Source organism: Kwoniella botswanensis, chromosome 1 (assembly GCF_036426115.1).
Source record: "Kwoniella botswanensis chromosome 1, complete sequence".
Classification (NCBI taxonomy): domain Eukaryota; kingdom Fungi; phylum Basidiomycota; class Tremellomycetes; order Tremellales; family Cryptococcaceae; genus Kwoniella; species Kwoniella botswanensis.
Genome location: NC_088599.1, coordinates 2,478,612 through 2,491,916, shown reverse-complemented (window position 1 = coordinate 2,491,916; position 13,305 = coordinate 2,478,612). Strand labels below are relative to the sequence as shown.

The window sequence follows — 13,305 nt, the reverse complement described above, 5'->3', positions numbered from 1 at the left end:
AAGACAGAAACAGGGATGGTGTTTGAGCATACGAGCGATCAGCTTTCAACTTTTTATCTCTGGTAGAGTGTCTTCAGATCACGTGACTCGATGCTTGGGAGATCTTCGCGGGTCCGAGCCATGTCATCTCGTAGACAGACAACTGAAAACATCTTACCTGCTTTTGACCACAATAAAGCATAGTATACCTACAGGCAACATGTCAGTAGCCACCCTACGCCCTCGAGCTGTTGGTCTGATCGTTCAGCGACACATTCAAGTCGCACTTGCTTCCACATCCGCAACCCCAGTTGCCTCCTCGAGTTCCAGCTCAACTCCCCGTAGAAGGCGATTGAGAAATGATGTTCCCACATCGGGTGTAGACCTGGTCGCACCGTGAGTCATGATCATGCTCAGATACTCGTGTGTTTCAAGGTAATGCTGATCGCCAATGTCATTGACCTGCAGTCCTGACCCTCAATCGAACATCCGACCTATCATATACGCTTCCAAACCGTCCATCAATCCATCCACAAACTCACCTTACTCCGCATCGGAGTTCCCAACCGGGTCCAGAGATGCTAGATTAGAGAATATGGAGTTGGAATGGAGGCTGAGGAGGGAAAGGGTAGATCTGATGAATCATCGGTTCTGGGTAGGTCCATATTGCCCTTCATTCTTTGAACTTGTTATAACATCACGTTCCTTCTTTTTCTCACTCTTCACGACGTCCTCCATCCACATGACATCTACTTCTTTGTTCGCTGATGATGTTTGAACGATGTCGATAGGCAACGACCAACCTCTCGTTCGAAGCTCTCAAAGCCCATCGTCTATCCCTCTTACCTCCTGCATCAGATCCACCAACAGCAGATGATGAAAGAAGGAAAGAAGACATGTTGACGCAGTTTTACGCTGACTGGCAGATAGCCAATCAGGAGAGGCAGATACGCTGGGTGAAAGAATGGTGGAGGGAGGTATGGGATGGTGTCAAGATACAGGGAAAGATATACTTTCTGAGAGCGTTGAGGAGGAAGAGGAACTAGGAGATGATTTTGTATGCATTACTTCACTTTTCTTACTACTCCTTACAACAGCCAGATCTCCTAATAGGCCATCAATTGTGCGAGTCTCTTTGAGGACTTTGGTCATGCTCAGGAACTGTTGCTAGATTGACGCTGTTCGAGATGGGTTCAATGACATTGATCGCTTGAAAGGATGGGTTCATCAAAGCTTGTTCTTTCTGCATAGACCTCTGAAATCAATAGTCAATAATCATTCAATCATCTTTCGGTGTCTTTAAAGCCCCTCATTCTGCCTTATCGACCTCGACGTTTTATCTCTCCTACAGCGACTGGCTGGAACCTTCACCTTTCACCGTGAAGAAACCTGACTACGCGCAATGCGCCATTCCAGGATGTCAAGCCTATGCTCTCTTTGGTCATCCTCGGTGTAGGATTTGTGGAGGATCGTACTGCTACGATCATGTTGAAGATATCTCAACGCACATCTGCTACACCGACCCACCTCGGGAGTACATATATCCATATAAGAGTGTAGTGGAAGAAGAAGTGAGTCGGGTTCCTTATCTCTACCAATGCACCTGCTGATTTCCCAAAACTAATTGGAGATCGCTGAAATCATCGAAGTGATTGATTTTGACAAAGTGACGGAAGAAGTAGAAACCCTTCGACCTCCTCATAAATGCATTTCCATCGATAAATTCGAAAGCCCCTATCACGTCAATCCGCTTAATGGATCCTTCAACTTTCACTTGCTCATCGAATTTGAAGATGGTATGAATTGGATGATGAGGATCAGAAGGAAACAGAGTAGATCTCAACCTGAGACTGCTATAGAGATGTGTCATAGGAGCGAAATGGCTACTATGAAAGCTATGCGGGATGGCGGAGTTAAGATACCGAAATGTTATGAAAGACCTAAGGATAGTCGAGGTAAGCTTTACTTTCCGTTCAATATTAGGGCAGAAATTGAGATATACTGAGAATATGAGTTGACAACAGTCTCATCTGAGCTGATCTACTTCTATCAAGATTTCGTGGAAGGAGGTCATACTACTCTTGCTTTCCGCATGGATGGACCCGTATATGGCTATAAACCTATCGCCAAGGCCTTCATGCTTAGCTACGCAGCTTGGATGATCTCTTTCGAAAAAGTCACTTTCGATAAAGTGGGCAGTTTAGCATTAGGTGAAAATGGTTTGGTGGTAGTCGGTCCGCATATAGAGAGGGATCGAACTGCATCACTTGAACCTCCATATTTCGCTGGTCCGTTCAATACCGCGAAGGAAAGATGGTTATCCACTATCGACTGGAGGATGAAGTCGATCCTGGATAAGAAAGAATGTCCACCGTCAGAAGAACTTCTACGTTACTTGATCATGTTAGAGATGAAAGACTTGGTTTCAGGTTGTGAAGAGTTGGAGAAGGGACCATGGTACATCAAACATTACGATCTACATGGTAGGCAATTCAAGATTGATATGGATACGGGTGAGATGTACGCTCTTCTAGATTGGGAATGGTAAGTCTGCTCTCGTCCAATTTTCCAGTATATGAGTATATGTACGTTAAACATCGTGACTGACATGCGTGATTTTGGTAGGGCATCTCTCTCTTGTAAAGGGGAAGCTTTCACTCCTCCAGAGTTCTTTCGCTTAAGTCCTGACCGATATGAAAACGATTTAGGAGACAAGGAAGCTCTCTTAGTAGATTGTTACCGTGAACTAGGAAGACCGGATTTGGCAGATCTGAGTATAGGATCTAGGAAGTACCATTGGTTACAGAATATAGTACTGCGTTCATACGACAATTTGGAAGCGCTGAACGGTGCTCGTAATGCTTTCACGTCTAGGTTAGAGGGATTGGACAACCAGCCGCAAACGTTGGAAGAGTGGAAAGAAATCATGTTAAAACGTTATCGGGAGGATAAAGGTGTGAAGTTGTTGGTTGCAAAACAGAGAGAAGGTGGCCCTCCTGATGTACGGAATATCACCGAAAGCAAGAAGAAGAAGAAATTTGGAGTAGACAAGGAGACGGAACGTATTTCAGTTGAGGTGGTAGAGACAGCATTGTAATATACAACATCAGCTTCAGATAGGAGAGAATGTCAAGCACTATTGTACATGTGCATGGCTCAGTAGAGCGGTTTCTGACTCCCAGGCAGATTTTGCATACCGAGTATGACTATGATGCATATTGACATCTTCCATAATCAAATTGCTGAATTTTCTCAACCTATATCGTGAACGTTTTAACCCCCATTCAATCTGTTCCCAGGAGTGATTTCAACCCTTCATCATCCTTGTACTTCTCCTTCATGAGTCCCACCCAATCTTCTATAGTCTGAGACTGGCCAACATAATCATCAGGAAGATCGAGGAAAGCTCTTTCCAGGGCATTAATATTATTGATATTGATAACGTTGTCTCTGAACAGGTCTACTAAACGATGGTATTTTCTCCCTTTTCTGACATACTCTGCAAGATCAGGTCGACCTCTGGAGATATATGCGTCAATCATGGCGTGTTCTCGACATGAAAGTTGATCGTTTTTCCCTTTGATATATTCGGCAGATACGAAGCCGTTAGGAGCAGCGAAAGCTTCCTCCTTATTCGTTGTGTAAGCCCTATCACAGAAGGGGCACTCAGTGCTGTACGTATGTATGCCTTCCAGCGTGGAGTCAAACACTACACTAGCACTTACCATTCCCAATCAAGTATCCCCGTGACTTGACCATCTGCCTGAGCTTTTATGTGATCGAATTTATCATCGTCATGCTTGATATAGAACGGACCAGAATTATCTAGCTGTTTGCAGTTCTGCACTAACTGCCTTGCGGCTTTCAAAGCAAGATAGTGTTTCACATCTCTGTTGGAACTGCAGTAATTTCGAGACAATATTAGACCAATTCTATTGTCTATAGTAGCTATCCAGCGCTCCTTCGGGGTGTTGAACGGTCCTCGAAAATAGGGCGGAACAGTGTAAGCAGGATGTCGCTCGATGAGTGGTCCGATGACGATATCTTGTTGGTCGTTATCGTCGAAACATAGTGAACCGACTTTCTCAAAAGAGCATTTCTCCATCGATAAGAACCATTCTACAATGCTGTTGACGTGACGGACAGATGTTGCATCTAGAGGCAAATGACAGGTAGCGGTGGACATAAAGGGACGCCAGGTATCTCCGGGAAGCCAGTCTTGATAGCAGTAAAGTAACCTGGGATGAACTAAGAGGATATCAGCTCCACCATCCATCTAAAAAGGACGATGCATACGAACATACGTTTGCTATCCTTTGGTCTAGGGTATGCTGTGGGTACAGCCACACCTGCGTTGCTTAGCGCTCGGTTGGTAGCTACTTCGCTCATCAGGTTGAGCTCTAGTGGTCCATCAGGGTACATATGTACCGCTCGTCGACGAATCCTCAAGATAAGCGATGTATCATCCTCGAAATCAATCTTGATATGGAAGTTGCAAGACCCTCTGAAGTTTATGATAAGCTGTCTCCAGTGTTTTGGTATATGGATTTGATGTACGGTATAGCCCCGTCGGATTGTTTCAGCTTCCTTCTTGATGAGATCAACATCCAGTAAATGCAGAACTTGTGATACCTAGAGATTGTGAGAATACGTAAAATCACAGCGAAATACTTCGAGTTGTAATTACTTACCTCGGGCTGATACCAGTCTTCTATGCCTGTGATTTTGTCTGAGCCATCTGGGTTCTTGCCATCATGACACTGATGATTGTCACAATGCTGATAGCAAAAGCTACCATAGCACATTTGGCATGTGCTATCTAGCACCAGCGCCTGATAGATGCAATTGGGTACATCGCAATTGGTGAATGCCATGTTTGCTGGGACGGGAGTAAGGAGAAGATCGGTATGTGAAAAGTTCAAGACTGATTTATATATAACATGTGATACTATGTATGTTCGGTGCAAGGAGTACGCATGCTTTAAGTGACATGTTTGGAGGGGTGGTCGGTCAATGCGTCCATCGTTGGCGGTTCTGGCCTTCCGGTGCTGGTGGAGAATTTCTACTTGTGTGTGCTTGAGTGTGTGCGAGTGTGTGCGAGTGTCTGCGCACATGAGCTAGTCGCTTTGGCCTATCTTAAGGAAACATTTACAATTGTCCGAGCACGCCAGTGGCTATTTGTTCTGCTTCCGGTCAAATCTGGGGGAATTTTCTTTTAAACACATACAAACAAATGCATAACTCATATAAAACAATAAATTCCTCAAGTCATCGAAATACTCGTAGCTAGCGAACTCAAGAGCTAAATCACCATGTGTGCGTCGTCTCAGATGTGCTTAAGGGGATTAAATGAACGACTCTTCAGATTCAGTTGGTCGACCTTTTGCCCACAGGGACTGGTCCGTTACTGAGAAGTGCGAGATCTATCGCGGAGACCTTGGAAATTAGCGTTCATATACATACAAAATAATCGGTAAGCTACTTACGGTTTATGCACATCATTTCGTGTTTGCCATTGGTGGTCATTGCATCGCCACAAAGCTCGTCTGCGGCTCGTTCCGGGTTCATGATGACTCGACAAGCTTTTGGTTGTGTCTCATCGTTATATACCTTGACAATCAAGCTTATCAATACACAAGTCAATTCAGTCCTCCCACACACTCGCAGCTACAGTCATGGACTCACTAGAAGTTACGGTTTCTGCTGATAAGCTCGGGAATTGCGCTCAATGCGGTTCGATCATCGCTAATCATGGGGAGGCGAGATTAGTGACGCACATCCGTGAACCGCTAAACCAATGGGGACGTACTTGGAGCTGTATTGTCTGTCGGCGGGCATTATGCACTGTATTTATTCGTCTGACCTGCTTAAAGGCGAGCGTGAGATAATTGGTGATTTCATGATGATAAAGCAGCTGAGGAGAAGAACATCATTCTTGTCGATGTTGGGGAGCTTATATGTCCTTGAATTGAATCAGCTGAAAGGCTAGTTTTGACAGGATTCATCATTGTGTCCAGCTAACACGACCTTTCAGCATGATATGCAGCCTCTTGCATGAAGTGGGGTGTGTCTATGATGATCAAGAAAGAAGAAAAGGGGTCCATCGATAGCTTGAAACCCAGTCTTGTGTATTTGATTCCCGGAATAACCAGGTAGCTTTTTGCTGACTGTGATGCGGACAATGATGGACTCGGTTTCCATGAGTGGGGAATCCATCACCATCCATTCCACTGACGTTTGACAGGTTTATTGTTTGTCCTGTGCCCTGACCTGGTGATCGAGAAGCATAGCTTGTGTGTGCCACTAACACACCCTGCTCCGCTTAACCCCACGTACACGCAACAATTGATTGATGAATGATGGAGGTTATTGTTCTACAGTCTCGTTAGCCAGAGATGGTATGGCCAACAGGCTTGTGTGTGACATTGATCGACAGCTTGTGCTGCTTACACCAAGCTCAACATCAGGTTGACAGAACGGATTTGATCAGTATCCGGTGTTGAGCAGTGCCAATGGCAATGAAAGCATAATGCATACACCTCATTGATGGTATTGGTGATACATATCGAAAAAATATCAGGCTAAGTCAATTTACTCCTTGTTCATGGATTCTTCGGCTCTTCAAGGAGCTTGCGGCTGACCACAGGAACGTTCAAAATCTTCCACGAGCCCTCATCATCTTTATACTTTTCTTTCGTGACTTCCAACCAACCTTCTATAGATGCAGGCTGACCGGTATGATCATCAGGAAGTCCAAGGAATGCTCTTTCGAGTGCATTGATAATCTGGACATCATATACGCCGATGTCTGAGGAAATCGATTAGTCGATGATATTTTCTTCCTTTCCTAACACACTCTGCAAGATCGGGACGACCGTGAGAGGTGTAGGCATCGATTAAAGCTTCTTCACGAGTTGAGAGGATATCATTCTTGCCCTTTTTATATTCTGCTGGTACGAATCCGTTGGGAGCGGCAAATGCCTCTTCTTTGTTTGTAGTGTATGCCCTAAAGAGACACCACAGTACGCTTTCTCAGCTTTGATTGACAATCTAAAACGAGGGAAGATCAGATATCTCACCATTCCCAGTCCAGAATACCCGTAAATTCCCCACTTTCTTCTTCAGCCCTGATATGATCGAATCTGTCATCATCATGCTTCATGTAGAATGGTCCAGGATTCTCCATCTCCTCACAATCCTTGACGAATCCCCTAGCTTGCTTCAGCATGAAGTATTCTTGCAATTCTCGATTAGCTGTACAGTAGTTTCGAGAGAGAATAAGTGATATCTTGTTATCGATCATCGCTAACCATTTATCTTTGGCTGTCTTGAATGGACCTTGATAGTATGGCGGAGTGGAATAGACGGGATGTCGTGAAATGAGCGGTCCGATGATAATATCATTTTCATTTTCACCAAAGCAGGGTGAACCAACTTGTTCGAATTTGAGCTTTTCCATATTCAAGAACCAATCTACTATACCGTTAAGAAGACGAATGGAGGGTTCTTCCAATGGTAAATCACAAGTGTCAGGATAATACCAAGGTCGCCACAAAGCACCGGCCAGGAATTCTTGATAGCAATAGATCAATTTTAGATGAACTGTAAAGATACAGTAGTCAGGTATGCCGGTGATGAAGTAAACCAAGGTGGACGGATGTTTGAACTCACATTTACTATCTACCGGTCTCAGGTGTACATTAGGAACCTTCAATCCAGCTTGGTATAAGATTCGATTGGTAGCCACTTCACTCTCGAGATTGAATATCAGTGGTCCATCAGGATAATCTCGACCCTTCCTTCTTCTAATTCTCATCATCCAGAAATCACCATTTTCAAATTCAATCTTGACGTGGAAATTGAACGAGCCATAGAATCCAATAGCGAATTGAAGCCATCTATCAGGTACATGTACTTGCTTGACTTTATGTCCAGGTCGAAGATGTTCTACTTCAGCTGTGATGATCTTAGGTTTGAGCAGCTCCACGATTTGGTCGACCTATAGTCATGTTAGCATAGATCAGATCATTCCTGTATATTACTGGGTACCTTCGGGACATACTTCAGGTTGATACATGTCCTCCATCTCACTTTTGTTCTTCACAGGCTTCTTCGACTTCTTAGGGTTCGAGCATACATGACCTGACCGGTGTTGATAGCAAAACCTCCATGACACTTACGACACCATGCGTCTCGTACAAGGATTTAGTAGATGCAGTTGGGTATAGCGCGGTTGATGAATGACATTAGGTCAAGTGAACTTGATGCGAATCATAAATATGAAGAGTAGATCGTGACACAACCGTTGGTGATTCTCTTTGTTCATGATGTTTGATGGAAGAAGCATCTTAGCGGGTTGCTAATGCGCACCAGACTTGTCCGTGTATTTTTGAACCCGTCTATCGGTCGCTTGTCAATATTCAGGGTCCTTTGGACGTCTTACGCCTGGAACTGCTCTGTGTTTTCTCAATGAAAGTAGACACGACTGCTTGAAGTTCTCCATCCTTCGAGAAATGCGTATATCCCTAATGACGAAGCTCTTATAGAGAGCAGAAAACCTATATTTGACTGAGTTTGTTTGGTTCCATGGTTTATCAAACTTGTTCGAGGTTTGATCCCGTCATCTCGTGGGTGAGCGGCGATCACCGCTTCACTTTGCTGTTTTGGAAAAGTTGAAAGATATCCATTAACTTGACTGCTCTGGCTTGGAAGGGATGTTGAATTAGATGAACAGTACATACATGATCGTTTGACGAGCCTCAAACTGAATAGCGCCTTCATCCAGAAACAGCTCGACCAACAACAAGAAACGCAGACATTATGACAACTCATCACCCTCGTCAATTCCCTATAATCCTCATAACAGGTACACCCGGAACCGGCAAGACCTTACATTCGCAATTGGTTCAGCAGGAGATGTCAGAGAGTGAAATACCGATGAAACACCTGAACATAGGTGATATAGTGAAAGAACAGGGCTTTCATGAAGGGTGGGATGAAGAGTGGAAATGTTGGATAGTCGATGAAGAGAGGTTGTTGGATTATCTGGAAGGAGTCGTTAATCCTGAAAATGGACCGAATCAAACCGGTGAGTGAGCGCCAATGAATGTATATGGCTGGTTGAGAAGATAAGGAGGACTTATTGTATCTGATGAACTTAAAACGAGGTGTGCTCGAAGGATACTTGCTGATGTTGATCAATTATTTAGGATTTATACTAGACCACCATGATCCTTCTTTATTCCCAGAACGATGGGTAGACTTAGCAGTAGTCCTGACATGTGATAATTCGGTGTTACATGAACGTCTAACAGCTAGGTAAGTACACTACCTGTATCACATCTATGAATTTACTTTCATGATCATTCGAAACTAACCTTTTGAATTTATTGTTTAATAGGAATTACCCCCCAAATAAGATCACTGAAAATGTCACTGCCGAAATCATGCAAACGTGTCTATCAGAAACTCGAGAATCGTATGACGAAGAGATAATAGTGGAGCTGCAGTCGATGGGTCAAGTGGATAATGAAGTTGAAGAGAATGTGGAGAGGATAGTGGAATGGATTGGACAGTGGAGGAAAGATAGGTTGGAGGGGAAACATGATTAGTAGAATGGAATAAATGGGTATAGCTAATATGGACAATCGATTGACTCTACTTTACTATGATATGAGATTGGAATAGATCAATAACAAATCACTTCCCACAAGAATTTAGACTTCCCCAAACGTTAGTGGTAGAATCAGTTCTTAGCTTCGTTTATTTCAAGGATCGAAATATCCATTTATTGGATCATCTTAACATAACTTTCAGCAATTCAGGCCAAAAAATCAGGATTAAACGTAATTGTAACATATGCATTTTAGAAAATCGTTACTTGTTAAATATAGATATTGGAATATTAAGAAAAGAGTATACCTCCTATCCCATCTCATCTGATCACATAGATTGATCCTGACCAGCTCACAACTCTCCTTCTCCAAATCTTTGCACATCTTATCATACCGGAGGTGTTCTAGATGGAATAGCTTATCCGTAGTTACTAAACGATGAATAAACACATCGTTAGCTAGGGGATCTCCCTTAGCAACAAAAGAAGTAAAGACGCTAACTTACAGTCTGAATACGTCGTTGAAGACAAAGTAGCTTCCACCTTCTGGCATCAACTATTATCAATGTGAAGTATCAATAAGCATTCTCCATATCGACCACAAATCTTCGCTGTGGGCTAAGGAAGGATTTATGTTCTTCTTAACGTGCGGTCTGATTCCTTCGGAAAGTCAAGTAGCCTCGCAGATTGACTATTGGACTTCCCCCTTTGTCTGTGTACCCCGCCCAATCTGACTTCATGAATGAAGATCTTCGTATCTCTCTTCTCTCGCATCATAATACCCGCTGACCGATTGACGTATCGTAACGCTCCGCCATTCCCTTTCTTTCGTTGCTTTCCTTACAGCTGAAAGTATAGTAAATAGCGGGAAAGCACTCACATGGAAGACTTGAGTGAATTGCAAAGGATTCGTGCCATCATCAACTAACAATTGACCAGTAACGAGTACGATGAGCGAGGCGGTGGAAGGTGATGAAGGTTGAGCATCGATGGTGACGATTTTATGTTGAACTTTGGTGAATGGGAGGTTCTACAATATTCATCCATGGTAATCAGGTATCAGTCCAGCAGCTCTTACAGTGAGACTGTCCTGAGGGAAGAAGGAGAAGTGTTACACCTCAGCCAGACTCACCACAAGCTTCTCGGTGATAGCTTGAGAACCTTGGATTTGGGTTGATTCCCAAGTAAGCATCGAGGTGTCTCTCTAAAATATTCACATAAGAATTAGCCACGTCATTGACTCGAGGTGTGTCGGTCAGCTGAATACGTACGTAGAGAGAAGCAAGTCCATTTCGATCAGAGTCGAATTGTTGATAATAGAATTCTACACCATTGAAACGTCAGTCCGCAATAACAGCTAGTTTGCTATACACTAGAGATGGGATTGCCAGCTGAGAGACGTACGGGTGAATTGTTGGGCAATGGCGGTAGGGTCAGACATCTTGTATGAGAGTTGTGGTGGTGGCAACTGGTTGATTAGCTGTGGAAGAAGGAACGTCAATAGATTATCAACATTGACATTGACTCTGGACCTAAATCTCACCTCGTCTTGCATGCACTTTCAGCGCGTTATGGGTCACCACTCATGGGAATGTGCCACTGGGTCGGGATTACGGCGATGTACCATTTGTATGAGACATCCGAATGGAGACTCCGCATGTGATCAGTGCTCAGGAAGAGGGGTCGATCACCGAGCGCGTCCTTGGTTGTGAGTTTGTGACTTTTGTCTTTTCTGCACAGCTCACAGCTATAAATACGTGTACTTACATATATAGTCAAAGCAGCCAGTCAATTTGACAATCCACAAACACATTACACATCCTTTCATCTCCATAACTCATATCCAACCCGACTAACCAACGTCCCCCTCAGATTGACATAATCACTCATTCCCATCTTCATCTTCATCTTGCTACAACAAGGAACCAACTATATCTTCTCTCATTCACTTTTCAACCCTTCTTTCGATAAATCGCTTCAATATAGCTAAGCAATCCAAGATGCTTCCTACCCTCGCTTTATTCTCTGTACTTACCGCTCTCACCGCTTCGGTCTCGGCTGTACCATGTGTACAATTCGATTCCAGTTGGAATCTGTACGCGTTCGGTGGTAGTGAAGATGTCAAACTGGGTGCTAATACCACTTGGTCCTGTGAGTTGCATGAACAGACCCAAGTGGAGAACGAAGAACTGACGGAAGTAATGTAGCACCTTCGACGTCTACTTTGTCCTCATCTGGACGACCGTAAGTTGCCTTACTCTCTGCAAATGTCGACAATCAGCTTACGATACTTGTTTAGCCCTTGGACTGGTACCAACTCGCAATGTATCCTCTCTCAAACCAACAATGCGTTGTATGTCGTCGGAAGTGATAGCAGTGATCTAAGCGTGAGTTTATCTATGCTTAATGGGGTTATAACAAGCAGCTAACTCACACTGTTCACGTTGAATAGAAAATCTACGTATACAACTTCGCTTCTGATTCATGGTCTACCCAAACCACTTCCGGTGCACCCTCCGATCTGGGTAACTCCCGATCCGCCTCTGTCCTCGACCACGACACCAACGTCATCTACACCCTCACCACCTCATCCGGACTATACCAACTTGACATGTCTAGCGTAACCAACTCTGCCTCCTCGAGCGCATTAGCATGGGAAGCAGTTGAGAACTCTTCTTTCTCCGTCGATGGATACACCGTCACTGCTACTCAGGCGGCCAACCACATCTTCTACTTTGGTGTACCCAACACAGCAGCTGGATCAGCCAACGTATTCGTAGTGCACTATGCCTACTTCCAACCTGATGCTCAGGCTTTCAATGGAACCGCTTTCCCCGATACAGCCGGACAAGCCATTTCAATCCCAACTGAATCAGATAGCGTACCCTACTCTATGGTCTTTGTCCCTAACGACTTCTCCAACACCTATATCGCTACTCATTGGACCGACCTGGGTGATTACACTGTTACTTCAGATGCCCCATTCGCCACCGATTTGATCAACTCCACTCAAACCATCCCTGCTCCCACTTCGCAAGACAAGACAGCTTCGTATGCTGCCTCACCATATGATCTGGTACAAGTTGATTCTTCAGGTGACATATATTACTACGCTACTCCCGTCAACGCAGATTATACCGTGTCGTCAAGTGGTTCATGGCAAAAACTAAGTTATTCTGTATCGGGCGGATCGACCTCTTCTACCAACTCAACTTCATCTGCTGCTTCTTCTGCTTCCGCATCTGCATCCGGATCACAAGCTTCAGGAAGTGCTACTGCCAGTAAGACCGCGAGTGGTTCTTCGTCCGCTTCGGCCAGTGGTTCTGCTGCGTCCTCATCCTCGTCGTCTTCTTCTTCGGGTGCTGGGAAGAATGTAGTTGCCAGTGGTGATTTGTTGGGTTTGGCTGCGGGAGTGGTAGCTTTAGGTGTTAGTATGTTGATATAAGGGGTATGCGGCGGTACTTTGCTCGGTACATATATCGAGATCGAGATCAGTGGGAAAAAGGATCGTTCAGCTCAGGCAGCACAGAGGACACGGACATTGTTTACGGAATTCAGTACATATCCTATATCATATTCATATTCATACTCATAGCAGTCACTTGCATCCTATCCTATATTACATAGTACGCGTAGGACTCGTCTACACATTCACTTTTTTGTTCCTTTATTATGCATACTGCATCTTGTTATGATCATATGGGTCCACTCAT

At 44.2% G+C, this 13,305-nt stretch overlaps 7 protein-coding genes across 7 annotated transcripts; 4 read left to right on the top strand and 3 right to left on the bottom strand.

Moving 5' to 3' along the window:
* Window positions 1-199: 199 nt before the first annotated feature.
* L199_000961 (uncharacterized protein) lies at window positions 200-1,025 on the top strand (the record flags this gene model as incomplete). The annotated part of the gene is made up of 3 exons (XM_064886718.1): window positions 200-375; window positions 448-634; window positions 771-1,025. 3 exons carry the CDS (start codon window positions 200-202, stop codon window positions 1,023-1,025), a joined length of 618 nt encoding a protein of 205 aa, XP_064742790.1.
* Window positions 1,026-1,166: 141 nt separating this feature from the next.
* L199_000960 (uncharacterized protein) lies at window positions 1,167-3,076 on the top strand (the record flags this gene model as incomplete). The annotated part of the gene is made up of 5 exons (XM_064886717.1): window positions 1,167-1,170; window positions 1,285-1,550; window positions 1,610-1,934; window positions 2,004-2,523; window positions 2,605-3,076. The coding sequence occupies 5 exons, from the start codon at window positions 1,167-1,169 to the stop codon at window positions 3,074-3,076; spliced, it is 1,587 nt and encodes a 528-aa protein (XP_064742789.1).
* Window positions 3,077-3,263: 187 nt separating this feature from the next.
* On the bottom strand, window positions 3,264-4,853 carry L199_000959 (uncharacterized protein; the record flags this gene model as incomplete). The annotated part of the gene is made up of 4 exons (XM_064886716.1): window positions 3,264-3,627; window positions 3,705-4,227; window positions 4,284-4,611; window positions 4,671-4,853. 4 exons carry the CDS (start codon window positions 4,851-4,853, stop codon window positions 3,264-3,266), a joined length of 1,398 nt encoding a protein of 465 aa, XP_064742788.1.
* A 1,728-nt stretch (window positions 4,854-6,581) lies between these two features.
* On the bottom strand, window positions 6,582-8,065 carry L199_000958 (uncharacterized protein; the record flags this gene model as incomplete). Its single annotated transcript, XM_064886715.1, has 5 exons — window positions 6,582-6,764; window positions 6,832-6,985; window positions 7,059-7,581; window positions 7,651-7,978; window positions 8,042-8,065. 5 exons carry the CDS (start codon window positions 8,063-8,065, stop codon window positions 6,582-6,584), a joined length of 1,212 nt encoding a protein of 403 aa, XP_064742787.1.
* A 734-nt stretch (window positions 8,066-8,799) lies between these two features.
* Window positions 8,800-9,590, top strand: L199_000957 (uncharacterized protein; the record flags this gene model as incomplete). The annotated part of the gene is made up of 3 exons (XM_064886714.1): window positions 8,800-9,067; window positions 9,189-9,297; window positions 9,380-9,590. 3 exons carry the CDS (start codon window positions 8,800-8,802, stop codon window positions 9,588-9,590), a joined length of 588 nt encoding a protein of 195 aa, XP_064742786.1.
* A 504-nt stretch (window positions 9,591-10,094) lies between these two features.
* On the bottom strand, window positions 10,095-11,033 carry L199_000956 (uncharacterized protein; the record flags this gene model as incomplete). The annotated part of the gene is made up of 5 exons (XM_064886713.1): window positions 10,095-10,148; window positions 10,473-10,622; window positions 10,725-10,796; window positions 10,864-10,916; window positions 10,997-11,033. The coding sequence occupies 5 exons, from the start codon at window positions 11,031-11,033 to the stop codon at window positions 10,095-10,097; spliced, it is 366 nt and encodes a 121-aa protein (XP_064742785.1).
* Window positions 11,034-11,592: 559 nt separating this feature from the next.
* Window positions 11,593-13,037, top strand: L199_000955 (uncharacterized protein; the record flags this gene model as incomplete). Its single annotated transcript, XM_064886712.1, has 4 exons — window positions 11,593-11,743; window positions 11,800-11,836; window positions 11,892-11,979; window positions 12,045-13,037. 4 exons carry the CDS (start codon window positions 11,593-11,595, stop codon window positions 13,035-13,037), a joined length of 1,269 nt encoding a protein of 422 aa, XP_064742784.1.
* Window positions 13,038-13,305: the final 268 nt, after the last annotated feature.